At 32.4% G+C, this 17612-nt stretch overlaps 3 protein-coding genes across 3 annotated transcripts; all 3 read right to left on the bottom strand.

The window, feature by feature from the left end:
• Nucleotides 1-4023: 4023 nt before the first annotated feature.
• On the bottom strand, nt 4024-6044 carry LOC123902626 (GDSL esterase/lipase At1g71250-like). The gene is made up of 3 exons (XM_045952398.1): nt 5451-6044; nt 4528-4783; nt 4024-4363 (listed from the first exon to the last, which is right to left on the bottom strand). Exons 1-3 carry the CDS (start codon nt 5643-5645, stop codon nt 4104-4106), a joined length of 711 nt encoding a protein of 236 aa, XP_045808354.1. The 5' UTR covers nt 5646-6044; the 3' UTR covers nt 4024-4103.
• Nucleotides 6045-7575: 1531 nt separating this feature from the next.
• LOC123902625 (chlorophyllase-2) lies at nt 7576-9246 on the bottom strand. The gene is made up of 3 exons (XM_045952397.1): nt 9088-9246; nt 8818-8972; nt 7576-8299 (listed from the first exon to the last, which is right to left on the bottom strand). Exons 1-3 carry the CDS (start codon nt 9173-9175, stop codon nt 7622-7624), a joined length of 921 nt encoding a protein of 306 aa, XP_045808353.1. The 5' UTR covers nt 9176-9246; the 3' UTR covers nt 7576-7621.
• Nucleotides 9247-10644: 1398 nt separating this feature from the next.
• LOC123892259 lies at nt 10645-15661 on the bottom strand. Its single transcript, XM_045942064.1, has 3 exons — nt 14842-15661; nt 12338-12492; nt 10645-11454 (listed from the first exon to the last, which is right to left on the bottom strand). The coding sequence occupies exons 1-3, from the start codon at nt 15659-15661 to the stop codon at nt 10771-10773; spliced, it is 1659 nt and encodes a 552-aa protein (XP_045798020.1). The 3' UTR covers nt 10645-10770.
• Nucleotides 15662-17612: the final 1951 nt, after the last annotated feature.

The raw sequence follows: 17612 nt of genomic DNA, 5'->3' as shown, positions 1-17612 counted from the left end.
ATATCCTTCGTTGTAATTGCACAAAAAAAAAAATATAAAAAGATGATATGCTTAAAAATAGGAATAAAACAGATTATAGATAGGAACAAAACACAAATAATAACAATAAAACAACAAAAATAATTAAAAAAATTATATATGAATTTATGCATAAAAATAAGACCAAAATATAACAATAAAAAGATTATACAATTTTTTTAAATAATTTTTTTAATTCTTTAAGGGCCGGCCCATGACGGCCCATGAAAAAGTCTTGCTCCATAAGGCCCGGCCCCCTTTTTATGAAGCCCGACCAGTGTAAAAGGATAGGGCTAATGGGCCGGCTCGATAGCCCAGCCCTTTTTGACAGCTCTACGTAAAACTTGTTGGATATTGTATATTGGGCCTAGAATTATGCAAGCCCAATATCAAGTGTTTGTACTTTAAGCCCATTGCTTGTATATGACACATTGCCTATATAAAGTATGTGGTGATCATTAGTAATCAATGAGAAAGATCCCTTAATCATAACAAGTGGTATCATCACCAAAGTTCCAAGGACCTAGTGGTGGTTTTGCAAAACCACCATCAAAAAGTTTGTTACAACCGTTTCTAAACTGTTTCTTCTTCAACAAACTTCTTTCTTCTTCAGTTTTCCAACGATCTTGCAGCTTCAATCTGCATCTTTCTGCAAATTCATCAGTTCTTTGGCTTTCTTGAGCATCAAGCCATGGCAGAAAATTCAGATTTTCTGAAACCTTCAATCCCTAAGTTTGATGGATTTTATGATCACTGGGCAATGTTGATGGAAAACCTACTGAGATCAAAGGAGTATTGGTCATTGATAGAGGATGGAGTTACAATTGCGCCTGCAAATGCAACAGAAGATCAACTCAAAGCTGCAGCTGCAAGCAAGATTACTGATATGAAGGTAAAGAATTACCTGTTTCAATCTATTGATCGTGGCATTTTAGAAACAATTCTTGCTAAAGATATTGCTAAGGGATATACTCAGAAATATGGAATAGATTACAATGAGGTTTTTGCTCCTATAGCTAGATGGGATACTATAAGAACAATTCTTGCTCTTGCTGCAAAAGAGAGCTGGAATGTGTTTCAATTGGATGTAAAAAGTGCTTTTTTACATGGTGATTTAGCTGAAGACATCTATGTTGAGCAACCTCTTGGATATCAGAAGGGAAATAAGAATAGTGTGTATAAATTGAAGAAGGCCCTCTATGGTTTGAAACAGGCTCCAAGAGCATGGTACAGCAAAATTGAAGGGTACTTCAATGATGAGAAGTTTGAAAAATGTCCTCATGAACATACTTTATTTGTGAAGTATGATAGAAATGGTAAGATTCTGATTGTTAGCTTATATGTTGATGATTTGATATGCACTGGAAATGACTTGCACATGATACAAGCATTCAAAGAATCTATGAAAAAGAGGTTTGCAATGACTGACTTAGGAAAGATGAAGTACTTTCTTGGAGTGGAAGTTATTCAATCTAAGGAAGGAATATTCATAAATCAGCACAAATATGCAGTTGAGATATTGAAAAGATTTGGCATGGAACATTGTAATGAGGTTTGCAGTCCTATAGTGCCTGGATCCAAGCTTGTCAAAAATGAAAATGAAAGTGCTGCAGATGCTAGAGAATACAAGCAGATGGTGGGTAGCTTGATGTATCTGCTAGCTACCAGGCCTGACTTAGCTTTTTCTGTGTGCTTGGTTGCTAGATTTATGGATAGACCTACTGAGCTTCATGTCACAGCTGTTAAAAGAATAATGAGGTATTTGAAGGGTACTCTTGCTGATGGAATAATGTACAGTCATAACTCAGATGAAGCCAAATTGGTTGGATGGTCTGACTCTGATTATGCTGGAGATTTAGATGATAGGAAGAGTACTTCTGGATATGTGTTCATGATTGGAACTGGTGCAGTCTCTTGGTCTTCAAAGAAGCAGCCCATTGTAACTTTGTCCACCACTGAGGCTGAGTATGTTGCAGCTTCACTATGTGCTTGCCAAGGATTATGGTTAAGAAATGTCATGAGTCATTTAAAGGTTGAACAAAGAGAGGTAACTGTTGTCTACTGTGATAATAGTTCATCCATTAAGTTGTCCAAGAATCCAATTATGCATGGTAGATGCAAACATATTGATGTTAGATTTCACTTCTTGAGGAATCTTGCAAAGGATGGCACAACTGAGCTCAAGCACTGTCCATCTCAGGAGCAGCTTGCAGATATAATGACAAAACCATTGAAGATTGATGCATTCTACAAATTGAAGGCTGGTTTAGGGATGAAGAATGCAGTGAAATGATAGTGTGAAGTGTGCTTATGGATTGGTCAGGTTGACTGTGTTGCCTACAGCAGTTGGCTGTGTGCTTGACTGGCCTAACCAGCTTGCAGGCCTGCCTGTTGGCCTAGGCGCGCGCGCAGTTTTTCTTGTTTGGCTTGCTAGAGTGTTTGCCTTAGCTTGGCCTAGCAATTTCTTCTAGTTTTTGTATAGTTTGCTGTTTGTTTTTGTAATTGTAGGGTTATACAATTAGGGGAGAATATGTTGGATATTGTATATTGGGCCTAGAATTATGCAAGCCCAATATCAAGTGTTTGTACTTTAAGCCCATTGCTTGTATATGGCACATTGCCTATATAAAGTATGTGGTGATCATTAGTAATCAATGAGAAAGATCCCTTAATCATAACAAAACTAACATCAATTTTGAGAAAATAAAATTAAAATGGAATGCTTGTTAGTGGTTTCTTTGGCACTATGGAGCATTCTTTTGATAAATGTCTCTGCATATGATTCACTGAGAAAGCTATTATTTTCTGCAATCTTTGTGTTTGGAGATTTATTAGTGGGCAACGTGAATAACAACAAACTTCACTCTTTAGCAAAAGTCAACTATATACCTTACAACATTGATTTTCTGGGTGATCATCCAGGCCCAACTAGCAGATTTTCTAACGACAAAACTATCATAAATTTTCTCGATAACCGATTACCAAAAACAAGATAATAAAAAAACATTATTTGCATTGACATTGCAGTTTTGCAAGGGAAATAGTGGGAATTCCTTTACTACCGATATCACAAACAAAATATTGACATTTATAGGATAGTAAACTTTACTTCATCCAGTTATGGGATACTTAATGAGACAGGGAGAAATGTAATCCCTATGCTAATTATTTTCTTTGAAGTATTGATTATAACAATACTTAATAAGATATAAGGGGTGCTCAAAACCGCAAACCGATCTAAAAAAAATCGAAAGCCGCAAAAAATTGAATATTTTTGGATGTGTTTGAATGTCCTTTTGTTAAAATCGCTGGATTGGATCGAATTTCAGATTGATTTTTCAAAACCGAACCAAACTGCATACATATATTTTAATACCTATTTATCTTTTTAATAGTATGAATATATATTGCATTAACCTATTTTTTTTTCTTTATTTTAAATTTTGCTAATACTATTCGTTTTTTTAATTTAATCTATTTTTTACTTTATGATATGTTTCAAATATAATTGATAATTGACATTCCAAAATATTAATTTTTAATATATTATATGTTATATTTTAGATCAAACTTGATGTTTATTCGTCAAATAAGTCAAGCTATTATTTTTTAGCATTTTTTATAATATTAATATTTATAAAAAAATTTACAATTTATAATTTGGATATCCAAAAACCGATCTAAATTAAACAGCATAAAATTGGATTGGATCGGATTTTGTTTATTTATCATTCAAAATCGAACCAAATCGCGAACAAATTTATTTTTGAATCGGATGAGTTTTTGCTTCAAAATCGATTCAAACCAAACCGCAAGCACCCCTAAATATAACTGCTCTATTTCCCACCTTACATTTGTCAAAATAAATAAATATATTTCCTATCATTTTACTTTTCAATATTTCCTATCCTTTTACTTTTCGGCATGTGACGTATAAAATATCACCCTAATTAACCTTTTTTTAAGGATAATTAACCTTTTAATTTAATTAACGTTCAAGACAAATTTTTGCATATACTTTACATTGAAATTCATTTAGGAATCATTCCATAATAAAATATTACAAAAACTTTTACTTAGGCATACTAGAATGCGATTGAGATATTGTTTTGACCATTTGATAAATGCTTTTGTGCCATCTGAAGTACATTAATTGGGTAACAAACAGATGGTGGTCCACTAAAAACCTGACTGGCCATAATTTTATCCACGGCTTGAGTTGGATGGAAGGGATCCCAAAACACATATTGGTCTCTATTTGAGCATGGATTAGCCATTGGCAAACAATTTATCTGTGCTTTATTTCTTCCAATACCACAACATGCCGTATCACTTACATTGAATCCTGAAATAGAAATAAAATCTTTATATCATATCACACACGTCATGACAGATCATATATATCATAATCTTAAAACAATAATAATAATAATAATAATAATAATAATAATAATAATAATAATAATAATAATAATAATTAATTAAGAACATTAACTTCTAAGTTCTTACCATATCTATTTGAATCTGCAATCAACTCATTGAAAACTTTAAAAGTATCGCCATATACAAAAATACAATTTGTGTATTCTGTGTTCAATTGTTCCACCAAAAATCTCAACAAATTGCTGAACAGGACAACTATGTCGTTGATATAAGTATCGCATTGTCCTGGAGGGATCATGCCCTTGGATATTTGATACGGTATGCAACCAAGTGGCCCAATTGCTGCTAGAAAGAATTTTCTCAGTCCCAAACTCTGAAGGTCCTGTAACACATATAATAGTAGTACTTTACATATTTCTTATTTTTACACTTACATGTTAATAGTGGACTACTAGAATCTATTCAATTTCAAATGAATCACACTAATATAATCTTGAAGTTTTAGGGATCACCTTGACGAAATTCTAAAATACTTCTTCCGTCACAATTTGATTGACATGGTTGACTATTTCACGCATGTCGATGCATAACTTTGACGAATAATATTTTTAAATGTGTAATAGTAAAAATTATAAAACTTTTATATTTTGAAAATACTCATCGAAGATGTTGTTTGATTCGTCTCGATGAGTATTTTCAAAATATCAATTTTTTATAATTTTTACTATTATACAATTAAAAATATTAATCGTCAAAGTTATGCATCGGCATGCGTGAAACAGTCAACAATTTCAATCAAATTGGGACGGAGGGAGTAGTATTTAAAATTGAAAACACTCGACCACATCAGTCTTCGAAGCAATTTCAATGACTAAATTGACTCATTCAAAAGTACTAATGTGATTGAAGATTTTCAATTTTACATATGTTTTTAAAAATTCGCTAATTTTTGGGGGGAAAAAACATTGTCTTCCCTCTAAAGTTTTAAGAATCAAAATGGTGATTCACTCATTAAATATGTGTTTTTTGTAAGTTACTAAGAAAATTACCAATATGTGTTTTTTGTAATTCTCAATGAGGATGTCAGCGAAGTTTTTTGGGTTGTACACAAAGCTAGTACCATAAAATTCAGGCATGAGATAGTTGTTTAAGTAATCATTATTTCCCATAATCACTGTTGCCAATGAGTTTGCCAAGTACTGACTCAAATTCTGATTTCCTGGAAAATCAATGCCATAAGGCATATAATTAGCTTTCCTGGAAAATCAATGCCATAAGGCATATAATTAGCTTTTGCTCCAGAGTGTAGCTTGTTGTTGTTACCGTTATCTACTAATGAATCTCCAAAAACAAACATCGCCAAAATTAATGGCTCCTTTGATGAATCATATGCTGATGCATTTATAAAAATCATGCTCCATAGTGCCAAAGAAATCATTTGCAAGCATTCCATTTTAATTTTTTTTTCTTCTCAAAATTGATGTGAGATTTAGTTTAGTTCTGCAATGAGTTTGGCCAAGCCAAACAAGTATATATATATAATGAATAGAACAGGAAGAGCGAGAAGTCAGCCGAAAAGAAATGATAAAGTAATGACCACCAAGATACGCATAATGATTTAATCTTTTGATCACCCATTTTTGGAAAACCATTTTGGGGGGTTCCCGTCTTACACACGGAAGATTGCGACAATGCCGGAGAACGAAAATAAATGATAAAGTAATGACCACAAGATACGCATAACGATTCGATCTTTTGATCACCCATTTTTGGAAAACCATTTTGGGGGGCTTCCGCCTTACACACGGAAGATTGCGACAATGGCGAAGATGTTCTCATATGCTCTTAGATCTGGGGTTGAGGTGGCAATATATGCCTAACATGAAGTGTTGCGTTTCCCCACTTGATTTCTTTTCACCCTGTTTACCTCCTACAGATACGGCGTGCTGGTCATTTGTCACGCGATATTATCTCTTTCAGTGTTAACATTTGGGGCCTTCTTGGACATAAAATAGTTGCTTTTACTTCAATCCCTTCCTCACTAGCCTCAAACTTGACATAAAAAGTTTACTAATTTGGTTTCTCCCATAGAAGAGTCATTCAGTTTCATGCAAAGCACACAATCATTGCCTAGCCCTTCATAAAGTTCGTACACGCGACAATGTAGTCCAACAACCTAAGACGAAACCTAAACACCAAACGCTAAGAAAACCATTTGCCGTCTAAAAATTATGTTATCAATTCTATACTCTGAGTAATGCATACTACAAAGTTATTTATATCGGTTGCAACAAATCTTAACAGATTCATTGGCGTGGCGTGTAGAATTCCTTTCTTTCCATAGAAGGATGACAAACCACCACTCTGGACCATTGCCACTTTGAAAACTGAACATTTGGTAAGAAGCTACAAAGAACATGGTGTGAAATTATGAACCATGCATGGAAACAAATTACTTCTAACTCTGTCATTTTCTCTAACAACAACATTATTGACTACATTCCTGCCTTTCTTATATGCAGGTGAATAAATGAACCCATTTGGTTTGAAGTTCATATGTAATCACTATTATGAAAACAATGTTGTTTTAGTTAAGCTGATGCAATAACTGTTGTACTATCCATTTATGTCTTTGTGCAATTTAAAATATGTTTTTGAACAAATATGTTGTAATCAATGCCTACTTAATTAAATTCTGCTTAATTTAAAATTAGTGTGTAAATGCAAAAATTTCTTTATTAAATCTGCTATCGCAAAGTGTGACTTCAAAAATTAACGGTGGAACATGAAACATACTTCATGAAATCATGATGACAGTCAAAACAAATCCTAAGATTTTTAATGACCCTAATGGGCCTTCTATCCCTATGATAAAGAAGGACAAAAGCCACTGTCAATTCCTCACTAATAACCCACACAATGCTCTTTCTCTTCTTGAATATCATGTAACCTCCAAAGTTTAAGGGTGTAACCTCCAAAGTTTTACGGTATCTATAACTGAAACTAAAATATTTGTAATCTGCTCTCCCATTGTGGATGAGCATGATCACCAGAGACAAACTCATGAACCACTTAATCAATATGGATAAAACTATATCAAAACATGATTTTCATGTTCAATTGTTCATGTAATATGTATAGAGATAATTATTGTCTCATTAGTTGAGATAGATGTGAAACAAAAACATATACTTCCTTTCATATATATCTTCTTTGATTTTCATACAACATAATCAAATTTCATCTCTAAAGGTACACTCACATTCTTATCTCTAATAGCCAATAAGTCCACATTATCACCATCTAGATAAGCTTTCAAGAATGCAACCATAACTCCTCCAACAAATATCCTCATAGGTTTCCTTGATTCCCCATTTTTACATAAACAATAACTAAGTTTTCCTCTAACTCCCTTAGTATCATCATCCAACATATCAACATGACCATAATCCTTAGCCACAAAATGCCAAGAAGGCTTATTACATTCATTAAAAAAATTCTCGTGATTGACACCTTTAGGTGCACAAGGAGGGAACAAAGGGTTCTTTTTTACATCACCTAAACCAGAACCAATAACTAGTGTTGCCATATCAAAATCAAATGAATGAGGAACATAAGTGAGAATCGGTGGTGATGTTTGGCTTCCTGTATCTGTTCCATCAACTGGATCAACTCCTATTATGGCTGAAAATTTTAAATCAGTTGTGATGTTTAATTTTCTTAGAGCAATAGCAAATGATGTTTTGCCTCCACGACTATGACCGCCAAGTGCTAACTTGTCAAAATTTGGTATTATGTTTGGTGAAAGAATCTTGCCAAGTCCTTTCGATAACCAATTTGTTATTGCAGTTACAGAGTAAATCTCATCAGTTATATCTGGTCCAGCCACCGTATACAACTGAGAATGCAAACAAAATTTAAACTTTTATTTAACCAAAATATAACTGTTGGAAATTAAAAACGTGACTGTAAAAAATTGCAACAACTAAAATCATAATGGATAGAAACAAGTATAAGCAAGAATGGGTAGTTATCATAATGGATCAGGTTGGCCAAGTTCTTAAACAGGTCTATAATTTCATGCCCAAATCATCATTACAAATTCATTAGTTTATTTGGTACTTCTTTTTATTGAAAATTCATGTATTGGCAAATATAGAATTTGTATCCTTTCAATCAAGTTATATATCAATCTCTCAACATTGAATCCTAACAATTAGATTAATCTAAGGGCTGCAAGATCAAAGCTCAGTTAGTAATCGAAATGCCTAGTAACAAATGCTATCAAAAATAGAAAAACACAGAATATATTAATATGAATTTAGCTTATAAACACACAAGATAAAATATTAGTAGTGCTTCTTGCAAACAAGATAAAATATTATTTACATATTTAAATGTCGAATGAGAACTAACCTGAGGAGCAATGACAATGAAGCCATGAGAAGCTACATGTTGAATAAGTTGAGAATAAAATGAGTTGTAAAGAAGATATCCATGGAGGAAAAGTAGAATTGGGAATTTTCCACCTTTAATAGGAGTAGCAATCAAAAGAGATTTTGGTGGTGGAACTAATCAACACATACGAAAAATTAGTACCCGTAAACTATGAGAAAAATTAAATTACCAACAAAAAATTATAATTAATTAAGGAACTCTTATAATATGAATTCATCAAAATTATACCATATTGTGTACGTGAACATGAATCTACTCTTAGTAGTTGTGTGGTGTAATTGCCAGTTTCAAAAATATTAGTAACAGAAGAACCCATGACAAATGGTTGAAGTGTTACTTTTTGCTGAAAATGTGATGATAAGATAAATATGTGGTGTGGCTTTTATATAGTCTTATTTAATATTGGATATTTTGTTAAGAGATTTTGGTGATATTTTTTGTTGGTCAAAAGATGTTAGTGATATTAAATAGATGGTTTTTTTTAACAAAAAAAATAGATGGTTTTGTATGGGTTTAAAGTAACTAAGAGGCCCAATAAGAAGATTTTGGAGCTGATTATGAGAAGAGTGTGAATTGTTAAGCGAAAAAAAAAAGAGAGAGAGAAGAAGAAGATAAGAGTGACCTTTCCACTTTTCGATGTTTTCTCTCCCCACCCTCTGTGATTCTTTTATCCCCTTGAATTTTTAATTTTGTCCTTGCAAAAAACTTTGGTTTATAGAAATCGAAGTTTTTTTTTGCCTTGAAAACAAATTTCGGTTTATAAAAACCGAAATTTACTCTGAATTTGTACTAGAAAAAATTCAGTTTCTGCAAACCGAAGTTTTTTGCAAGGGCAAAATTGGAATATTGAGGGTATAAAAGAATCACGGGGGGTGGGGAGAGAAAACATCCACTTTTCTAGCACTTCAGTAGTTTCTAATAAAACCCAAAATAAAAAACTAAAAAACCTTCCAATTTTGGGATTTGGATCTTCTCCAATTTTTTCTCTCATGTTTATATTAATCTTTACTCACTCATTCATTTTTTTTTCTCTTTTTAAATGCTTTCATGCTCTTTGTGATTTAACCATTAGATTAATAAAATGAGATAAAAATGAGAGAAAAATTGGACAGGATCAAAATCCCAATTTTGAAGCCTCTCATTGTGCCTTTAAAAAAAAAATAAAAAAAAATCAAATATTGGTTGAATCTTTCACATTGTTTCAATTTTCGCCTACTAAACAATTAGTATATATTTATTCAAATATTTGTTTAGTGCATGCATTTTTTTCCTAGACTGTTAGTGCTACTCGTATTCTAGAATCTAACATGTGTTCTTCATGAATTTATGAATTTTACCTTATGAATTTATCGGGTTCTATTTTAAATGAGTTATGAATTTTAACTTATATTGTCAATGTTTGAGAGAAATGGATAGAATTATGGAACACATTAGGTAGAACAGGGTTGAATCATGTAGAGCAAGAGGAGTAACATACAACGTGTTCGTATTGTCATTATACAAAGACATGCATGTAGCATTGCAAATTTGGTCAGAATTGAATATGCCAACACAGTATCTCTTATCTATCATATGCAATTCACATGCAACCATAATATCATTGGCAAATGCATGTTTTGCCAGGTGGTGATTGATGTTTGTGTATCCAATTCATAGTTGGCGTTTTTTATTTTTATTTATTTAAAGTTCTATAAAAGATTATTAAAAACAGAGTTCTAAGCTTTGTTTTAATTATTAAAAACAAAGTTTCTTTATTTGAATTTGAAATTAACTCCGATATGAAAGTAAAACAACATATATCTTACAACATGATGTTCATGTAATTAAACTACATAGCGATGATTATTGTCTCATTAGTTGACATGGATGTCCAACAAAAAGATATGCATCATTTCATATCTTCTTTGATCTTCATACAATATAATCAAATTTCATCTTCAAAGGTACACTCACATTCTTGTCTCTTATAGCCAACAAGTCAACATTATCACCAACTATATAAGCTTTCAAGAAAGCAGTCATAACTCCTCCAACAAATATCCTCATAGGTTTTCTTGATTCTCCATTCTTACAAAAACAATAACTCAGTCTCCCTTTAACTCCGTTATAATTAGTATCATCATCCATCATATCATTATGACCATAATCCTCAGCCACAAAATGCCAAGAAGGTTTGTTACATTCATTAAAAAAATTCTCGTGATTGACACCTTTAGGAGAACAAGGTGGCAACAAAAGATTCTTTTTTACGTCACCTAAACCAGAACCAAAAACTAGTGTTGGCATTTCAAAATTAAATGAATGAGGAACATAGGTGAGAATGTGTGGATATGTTTGTATTCCAGTATCTATTCCATCAATTGGATCCACTCCTATTATGGCTGAAAATTTTAAATCAGTTGTGATGTTTAATTTTCCTAGAGCAATAGCAAATGTTGTTTTGCCGCCGCGACTATGTCCACCAAGTGCTAACTTTTCAAGGTTTGGTATTATGTTTGGTGGAAGAATCTTGCTAAGTCCTCTCGAAAGCCAATTTGTTATCGCAACTACATAGTAAATATCATCATTTATATCTGGTCCAGCTACTTCATACAACTAAGAGTGAAAACAAAATTTAAACTTTTAGTTCACCAAAATATAACAATTGAAAAAAAAATATGGCTACAAGAAATTGCATGATTAAAATCATATTTAACTTTATAATTTATAAGGAAGGATACCATTATAATAATATTACATGAAATTATAAAACATGAAGCATGTTATTTCTAAGATATACACTTCCTTATCGTGTATATTAAGTGTTCTAATCTTGTATTCAACAAGAAAACACATTATATTAATATGGGTTAAATAAGTTTTTTGTCTTTAAAAATATAAAGAATTTTGATTTTAGTCCCTAAAAATAAAAAATATATTTTTTTGTCCTCTCAATTTTGTTGTTATTTTGTTATTGGTCCATAATAACCGGTTTATGTTCATGTTATTGTCAATGTTATGACCATTTTATGTTCAAGATGTGTCCTTGTTATATCCATAAATTATTTCAAACATATATATGTTTCCATATTATGTTCAAAAAAATCTCAAGAACATGTTAAAATAAGGAGGACAAAAACATTTTGTTTTTACATTTATGGACTAAAATAAAAATTTGTTATATTTTTAAAAACGAAAAATTTACTTAATTCTATAAATACAATCCAACGTCATAATATTATATGCCAATTCAATTTAGAAAATGGACAAAAACAAAAATAGGTAATTATTCATAATGGATCATATTGGCCCGGTTCTTAATTAGGTCTATAATTATTCAAGCTCATATTAGCTTCACAAATTTCATTAGTTCATATTTCATTTGATACTTCTTTTGTTAAAAGTTCATTTAGTACTTTACGGATGTACAAGATTAAAAGTATTCGAACAAACAAGATAAGATATTACTTACATATGTAAATGTCAAACAAGAACTAACCTGAGGAGCAATGACAATGAAACCATGAGAAGCCACATGTTGAATAAGCTGAGAATAAAATGAGTTGTACATAAGATAACCATGCAAGAAAAGTAGAAGTGGGAATTCTCCACCTTCAATAGGAGTTGCAATCAAAAGAGATTTTGGTGGTGGAACTGATAACATATACCAATAATTAGACACATGAACAAAAAGAAAGTTATAATTAATAAATTAAGGAGATATTATAATAGAAGAGTGAACCAAAATTGTACCATATTGTGTGTGTGAATATGAATCAGCCATCAACAACTGAGTTGTGTAATTGCCAGCCTCAAATACGTTAGTAATAGAAGAACTCATACTTGATGATTGAACTAAGTCTTACTTTTTGTTGAAGAATTTGATGATAATATAAAGGCTATATAAATCTGGCAGGAAATGGAATCACAACAAGAAAGAAGAAAGATAAACCTTCCTCTTGAAACATGGGGGGAATTATTGGGGAGTTGGTGTGGCTTTTATATAGTCTTGTTTAACTGATACATATCCGCATAACATGACCCATTTATTTTTGGTCAAAAGATGTTGGTAATATATTAAATAGATGGTTTGCTTGAGTTTAAAGTATCTAGCAGGTCATATTAAATAGATGTTGGTAGTTCTCATTTTTAATTATCCTTATAATAATAATAATAATAATAATAATAATAATAATATAATTACAATTGATGTAGTAATCTTAAACAATTGATGCAAAAAGAACCAAAATCGTACCATATTGTGTTTGTGAACATGAATCTACCATATGGGGTGCAATTGCCATCTCAAAAACGTTAGTAACAGAAGAACCCATAATTGATGTTTGAGCTAAGTGTTACTTTTTGTTAAAGAATTTGATGATAATATAAATTTATGGTGTGACTTTTATATAGTCGTCTTTAATTGGATATTTTGATAAAAAAATCTTGGTGACATTTGTTTTTGGTCAAAAGATGTATATTAAATACTCCCTCAGTCCATATTATAAGCAAAAAAAAAAAATTAATTTTTCATTTCCTAAATTATAAGCAAAAAAAACTAACTTTGATCATTTTCAAGAATTACTTTTACTTATTCTGATGAAATTAATTTACTCGCTAACAATGCTATTTGCGTGAACATTAAGTTGTTGGTGTGTTGATGCGCCTATTTGGGTTGCAATATTTGTCTGTCATCATTAGCATGAACAACACTTCCTCAATGAACAGCAACATGCTTTGTCACTTATGTGTGACGAAATGTGTTGATGAAGATGGCGAGACGAAGAAACGGCGAAATAAAAAAACGACGAGAATATGGGGTAGCGTGTTGCGGAGAATGGAGAAAAACTACCATCGTAGTAAAGAAAAACAAGTTAGTTTATGTCGTGCCACTGCCGGGCATCACCGTTGTTATTGTTTTTGTTATTATTATTAGGTGACTACTTCTCTACCCTCACATAAATTGAAGGTATATGCCTTATGCTAACATGACACTAATCAAATTCAGTCATATATGTGTCAAAGTCACACATAAATAATTTTTTACCAAAAAATAATTTTGACTACTTTAATTTTCAAATAATTATATTTATTTGTCCAATCTTTCTAACCCTAAATTCAATTTAATTTCATTCTAGTCAACAATCAATTCATAATTAGCCAAATTTTTTTCTCTGTTTGCGACACTCTTTCGTTCTCCGTCAATCTTGATTATCATGCTCAAAAACAAATAAAATCAATGTTACCTGGATGAACCGATTCTGGAACAAATGTATCCGAAACAAAATTCTGAAAGACAATTGTGAAGAGGCCGATGATGGAGGAGTGATTCCAGAGCCTAAGGAAGCGGCGATCTTCAAGGATCACAAGTGAAGCAGCGACAACGACAAGTGAAGCGGCGGCAACAAGCAAAGCACCGGCGAAAATATTTGATCTTACGGAGAAAGAAAAGATGAATAGAATTGGTGAAAAGTATTTTTTAGTAAATGATAAGAATATATATTTTTTTTTTGATAAGCAAAAAAATGAATTATAAGGAGTACAAGGGGTACTCAACCCTTACAATTCAGAATAGATCACTTTAGATGCGTTGAAAACAATCTAAAGGATTATTACGCCATTCAGAAAAAACTAAATTAACATTGTTCCCTGTTCGGCCTATAAACCAAAACCAAGAAAAATAAACAATTTGCTCCACTAAAGATGATATGTTGACACAGTCTCCTCTAAAAATAATGTTATTACGCGTGCGCCAAATACTCCATGTCGTCGCCAGCCAAATTATATGACGAATTCGCTTGCTATGGTTGCCTTTTGCTAATTCACCAAACAAAGTGAAATGGCTTGTGACGTCCTCAAAAGAGATCACATTAGTGCCCAACCAAACAAATATTTTCTGCCAAATTTGTGAAGTAATGCAGCAAGTGAAAAAGATGTGTTGTATGTCCTCTACCTCTTTGAAGCAAAATACGCAACTTCTCTCATGATTATTCGTGATAATACCTTTGCAAAATAAAGCCTCCCGGGTTGGTAATTTTTCAAGTAACAACCGCCAACCGAAAACGCTAACTTTTGATGGAACATTGTTCTTCCATAATCTTTTCAATGCTGCCATTGTATTTGTATCAAGAGTAGTATCTACACGTTTGTCCTGCAAAACCATGTACGTTGATCGAACCGAAAAAGATCCATCAGAATTTGATGACCATCTTCGCCTGTCGCTAGAAGCTCTGTTAGGCCGAACTTGTTCAAGCAATTGATGCAATTCATTGAGGGATTCAATATCTGCATCATCAAGTGCTTCCATCCAATTAACTTTCCAAGACCACATGTTGTTATTCCATATCCCCATATTTGAAATGCAAGCATCTTTATGAGTTGATTTTTGGAACAAAGATGGATACAGTTCACTTAACGGTTCCATTCCTAACCATTTTTCCTTCCAAAAAGCTATATTGTTACCGTCGCCGAGAATGCTACTAATATTATTAACAAACCAACCCCCTTCCTCCGCTCCTCCTGTTTTCCACATATCCCGCCACCAAATTGAAGCATGTTTGAGACTCTCCCTCCCTTCCCCATATAAGAAATTAGCGGCAAAAGAACCATAACGAAAATGCAAAAGATTGAACCAAGAAGCAGACAAATCATTCAGACACCGCCACTTCCATTTACATAAGAGTGAATCATTAAATGACTTCAAATTTTTTATGCCTAACCCTCCTTTATCCTTTGGTTGGCAAATATTATCCCAACCAACCCAACATATTTTTGATCTATCCATTCCTCCACCCCATAAAAAATTCCTTTGAATGCTCACCATTTCCTTCAACACACAAACCGGTGCTTTAAAAAAAGAGAAGAAATAGAGAGGTAAACTAGAAAGAACTGAATTTATGAGAGTGATAAGAATATATATATATATATATATATATATATATATATATATATATATATATATATATATATATATATATATATATATCCTAAAATATAATTAATGAGAAGTAGTAACCTAAAATATAATTGTTTGAAAATTAAAGTAGTCAACATTACTTTTTGGTAAAAAAATTATTCATGTTTAACTTGGACACATATGGCTGAATTTAATTGGTGATATGTCAGCATAGAGCACCTACCCTCAATTTATGTGAGGGTTAATTAGAAGAAAAAAAAACCTTATTATTATCATCATTACTATTATGCATGTAACAGTGTCCAATTTTTTCTCTTTTACAGGAACAACAATGTAATTGCTAATAATTGTGTGAACAGCAAGTTATTATTGGTGTGTTGTTGCGCCTGTGTATGTTCTCATCTGTCTGTCATTACTAGCATGAACAATACTTCGTACTACATTAACGGAGACACAATGATGTGGTGCTTGGCGGTGTGTAAAGAAGAATGGAGAAAAATTTCCGCCGTTGTAAAGAAAAATAAGTTCGTTTATGTCACAGCAGGTTTCGCCGTTGTTGTTGTTATTAATATTTTTATTATTACTACTATTACTTTTTTTTTTTGTAAAATTTATTACTACTATTATTATTATTATGCGCGTAACTTAATTTTGACGATCCGGATCCTCTGCTGCTATAGTTTCTGCTGCAACAGCTAAGCCGTTAGATTGTTGTTATCATGCTTGGTTGTTTACACCACACACACCAGATTATTTTTACCTGAGTTAACACTTATAGATTACACCAAGGTCAGAGCACCGATGATAGATGTCGATAAGGGACACAACACTACAACTCTGTTGAAAACAACTACCAATCAATCTCTCAGAGTCGCTGCTTGCAAATAAAATCAAAACAAATTCAAATTCAACAAGATTTTCATTGACCTGTTATAGTTATCATCCCTCATAAAGTTGCATCTTTCTACCTTCATATTTTTACAAATATGATCATTATAATTCATTTTTATAACCTGTAGAATTTATCTCGGTGTTTACCCCAAATTCACAACACTACAATCACATGAAAGACACTGGCCAAGGGTTTTTCAAATTGCATTATGAAGCTTACCTCTAAAATTTGAGCATTGATAATGGAACTTGAGAATAAATTAGGGGGTTTGAACAAGTGATTATTGAAGGAGATGATGGTTTTGATTGTGGAATATATTGAGGTTTAGCAAGGGATTTGTTGTTCAATGAAAACTCACCAATCATGGGTTGTGGTTTTTAATTTGGTGGTTTCTTTGTTATTTTTTATCTTATATCTCAATTGTTGGATTAATCCAACGGTTGTGAAATTTGCAGCCGGCAGTCTTGCTACTGAGGATCCATATGCCAATTTTGACTACTATTATTGTTGTTATTATTAATGCTACTGTTGCAAAATTGGTTGTTACAGCATCACAAGTTGGTTGTAAAATTATGCACCTGCCAAAAGCATTAATACATTAAGGAGAGTCATAGAGTCAAAGTTTCCTCCATTTAATGTATCATCCATTTACCCAATTAATTGTATGGATGTGTGACATGTGTGAAAAAACAATCTAATGGCTGAGATCACAACAATACACACCTTTCTTTTCTTCTCTTTCTTCTTACCCATCACAACAACAGTAGCCTTCGTCCTTCGATAGCCGCTGTCGGCGGCCACTTCATCTTCTTCATCTCATCACTCCTTCTTTCTCTTTCTCGTCGTCGCCGCGGCCACTTCTTCGTTCGTCCACCAGTGACCTCCATCTCAACGTTTTTTGCAATATGATTTGTGATGTTTTGAAAAAAAATTCAAAAAATTGAAGATTGAAACAGAACTAATAAC

Source organism: Trifolium pratense, linkage group LG1 (assembly GCF_020283565.1).
Source record: "Trifolium pratense cultivar HEN17-A07 linkage group LG1, ARS_RC_1.1, whole genome shotgun sequence".
In the NCBI taxonomy this organism is placed as follows: Eukaryota; Viridiplantae; Streptophyta; class Magnoliopsida; order Fabales; family Fabaceae; genus Trifolium; species Trifolium pratense.
The sequence above is the reverse complement of the archived record's forward strand: the minus strand, read 5'-3'. Positions and strand labels throughout refer to the sequence as shown.

Excerpts from the sequence above, each read along its gene's own strand:
- LOC123902625 (XM_045952397.1), bottom strand. The coding sequence starts at position 9,175 with ATGGGTTCTTCTGTTACTAATATTTTTGAAACTGGCAATTACACCACA. Across the intron at positions 8,973-9,087 it reads ATGTTCACGTACACAATATG|TTCCACCACCAAAATCTCTT; the intron begins GTATAATTTTGA and ends TGTGTTGATTAG. Across the intron at positions 8,300-8,817 it reads TCATTGTCATTGCTCCTCAG|TTGTATACGGTGGCTGGACC; the intron begins GTTAGTTCTCAT and ends TTGCATTCTCAG.
- LOC123902626 (XM_045952398.1), bottom strand. The coding sequence starts at position 5,645 with ATGCCTTATGGCATTGATTTTCCAGGAAATCAGAATTTGAGTCAGTAC. Across the intron at positions 4,784-5,450 it reads ATTACAAAAAACACATATTG|GACCTTCAGAGTTTGGGACT; the intron begins GTAATTTTCTTA and ends TATGTGTTACAG. Across the intron at positions 4,364-4,527 it reads TGCAGATTCAAATAGATATG|GATTCAATGTAAGTGATACG; the intron begins GTAAGAACTTAG and ends TTTCTATTTCAG.
- LOC123892259 (XM_045942064.1), bottom strand. The coding sequence starts at position 15,661 with ATGGTGAGCATTCAAAGGAATTTTTTATGGGGTGGAGGAATGGATAGA. Across the intron at positions 12,493-14,841 it reads GGAGGCTTTATTTTGCAAAG|TTCCACCACCAAAATCTCTT; the intron begins GTATTATCACGA and ends ATATGTTATCAG. Across the intron at positions 11,455-12,337 it reads TCATTGTCATTGCTCCTCAG|TTGTATGAAGTAGCTGGACC; the intron begins GTTAGTTCTTGT and ends TTTCACTCTTAG.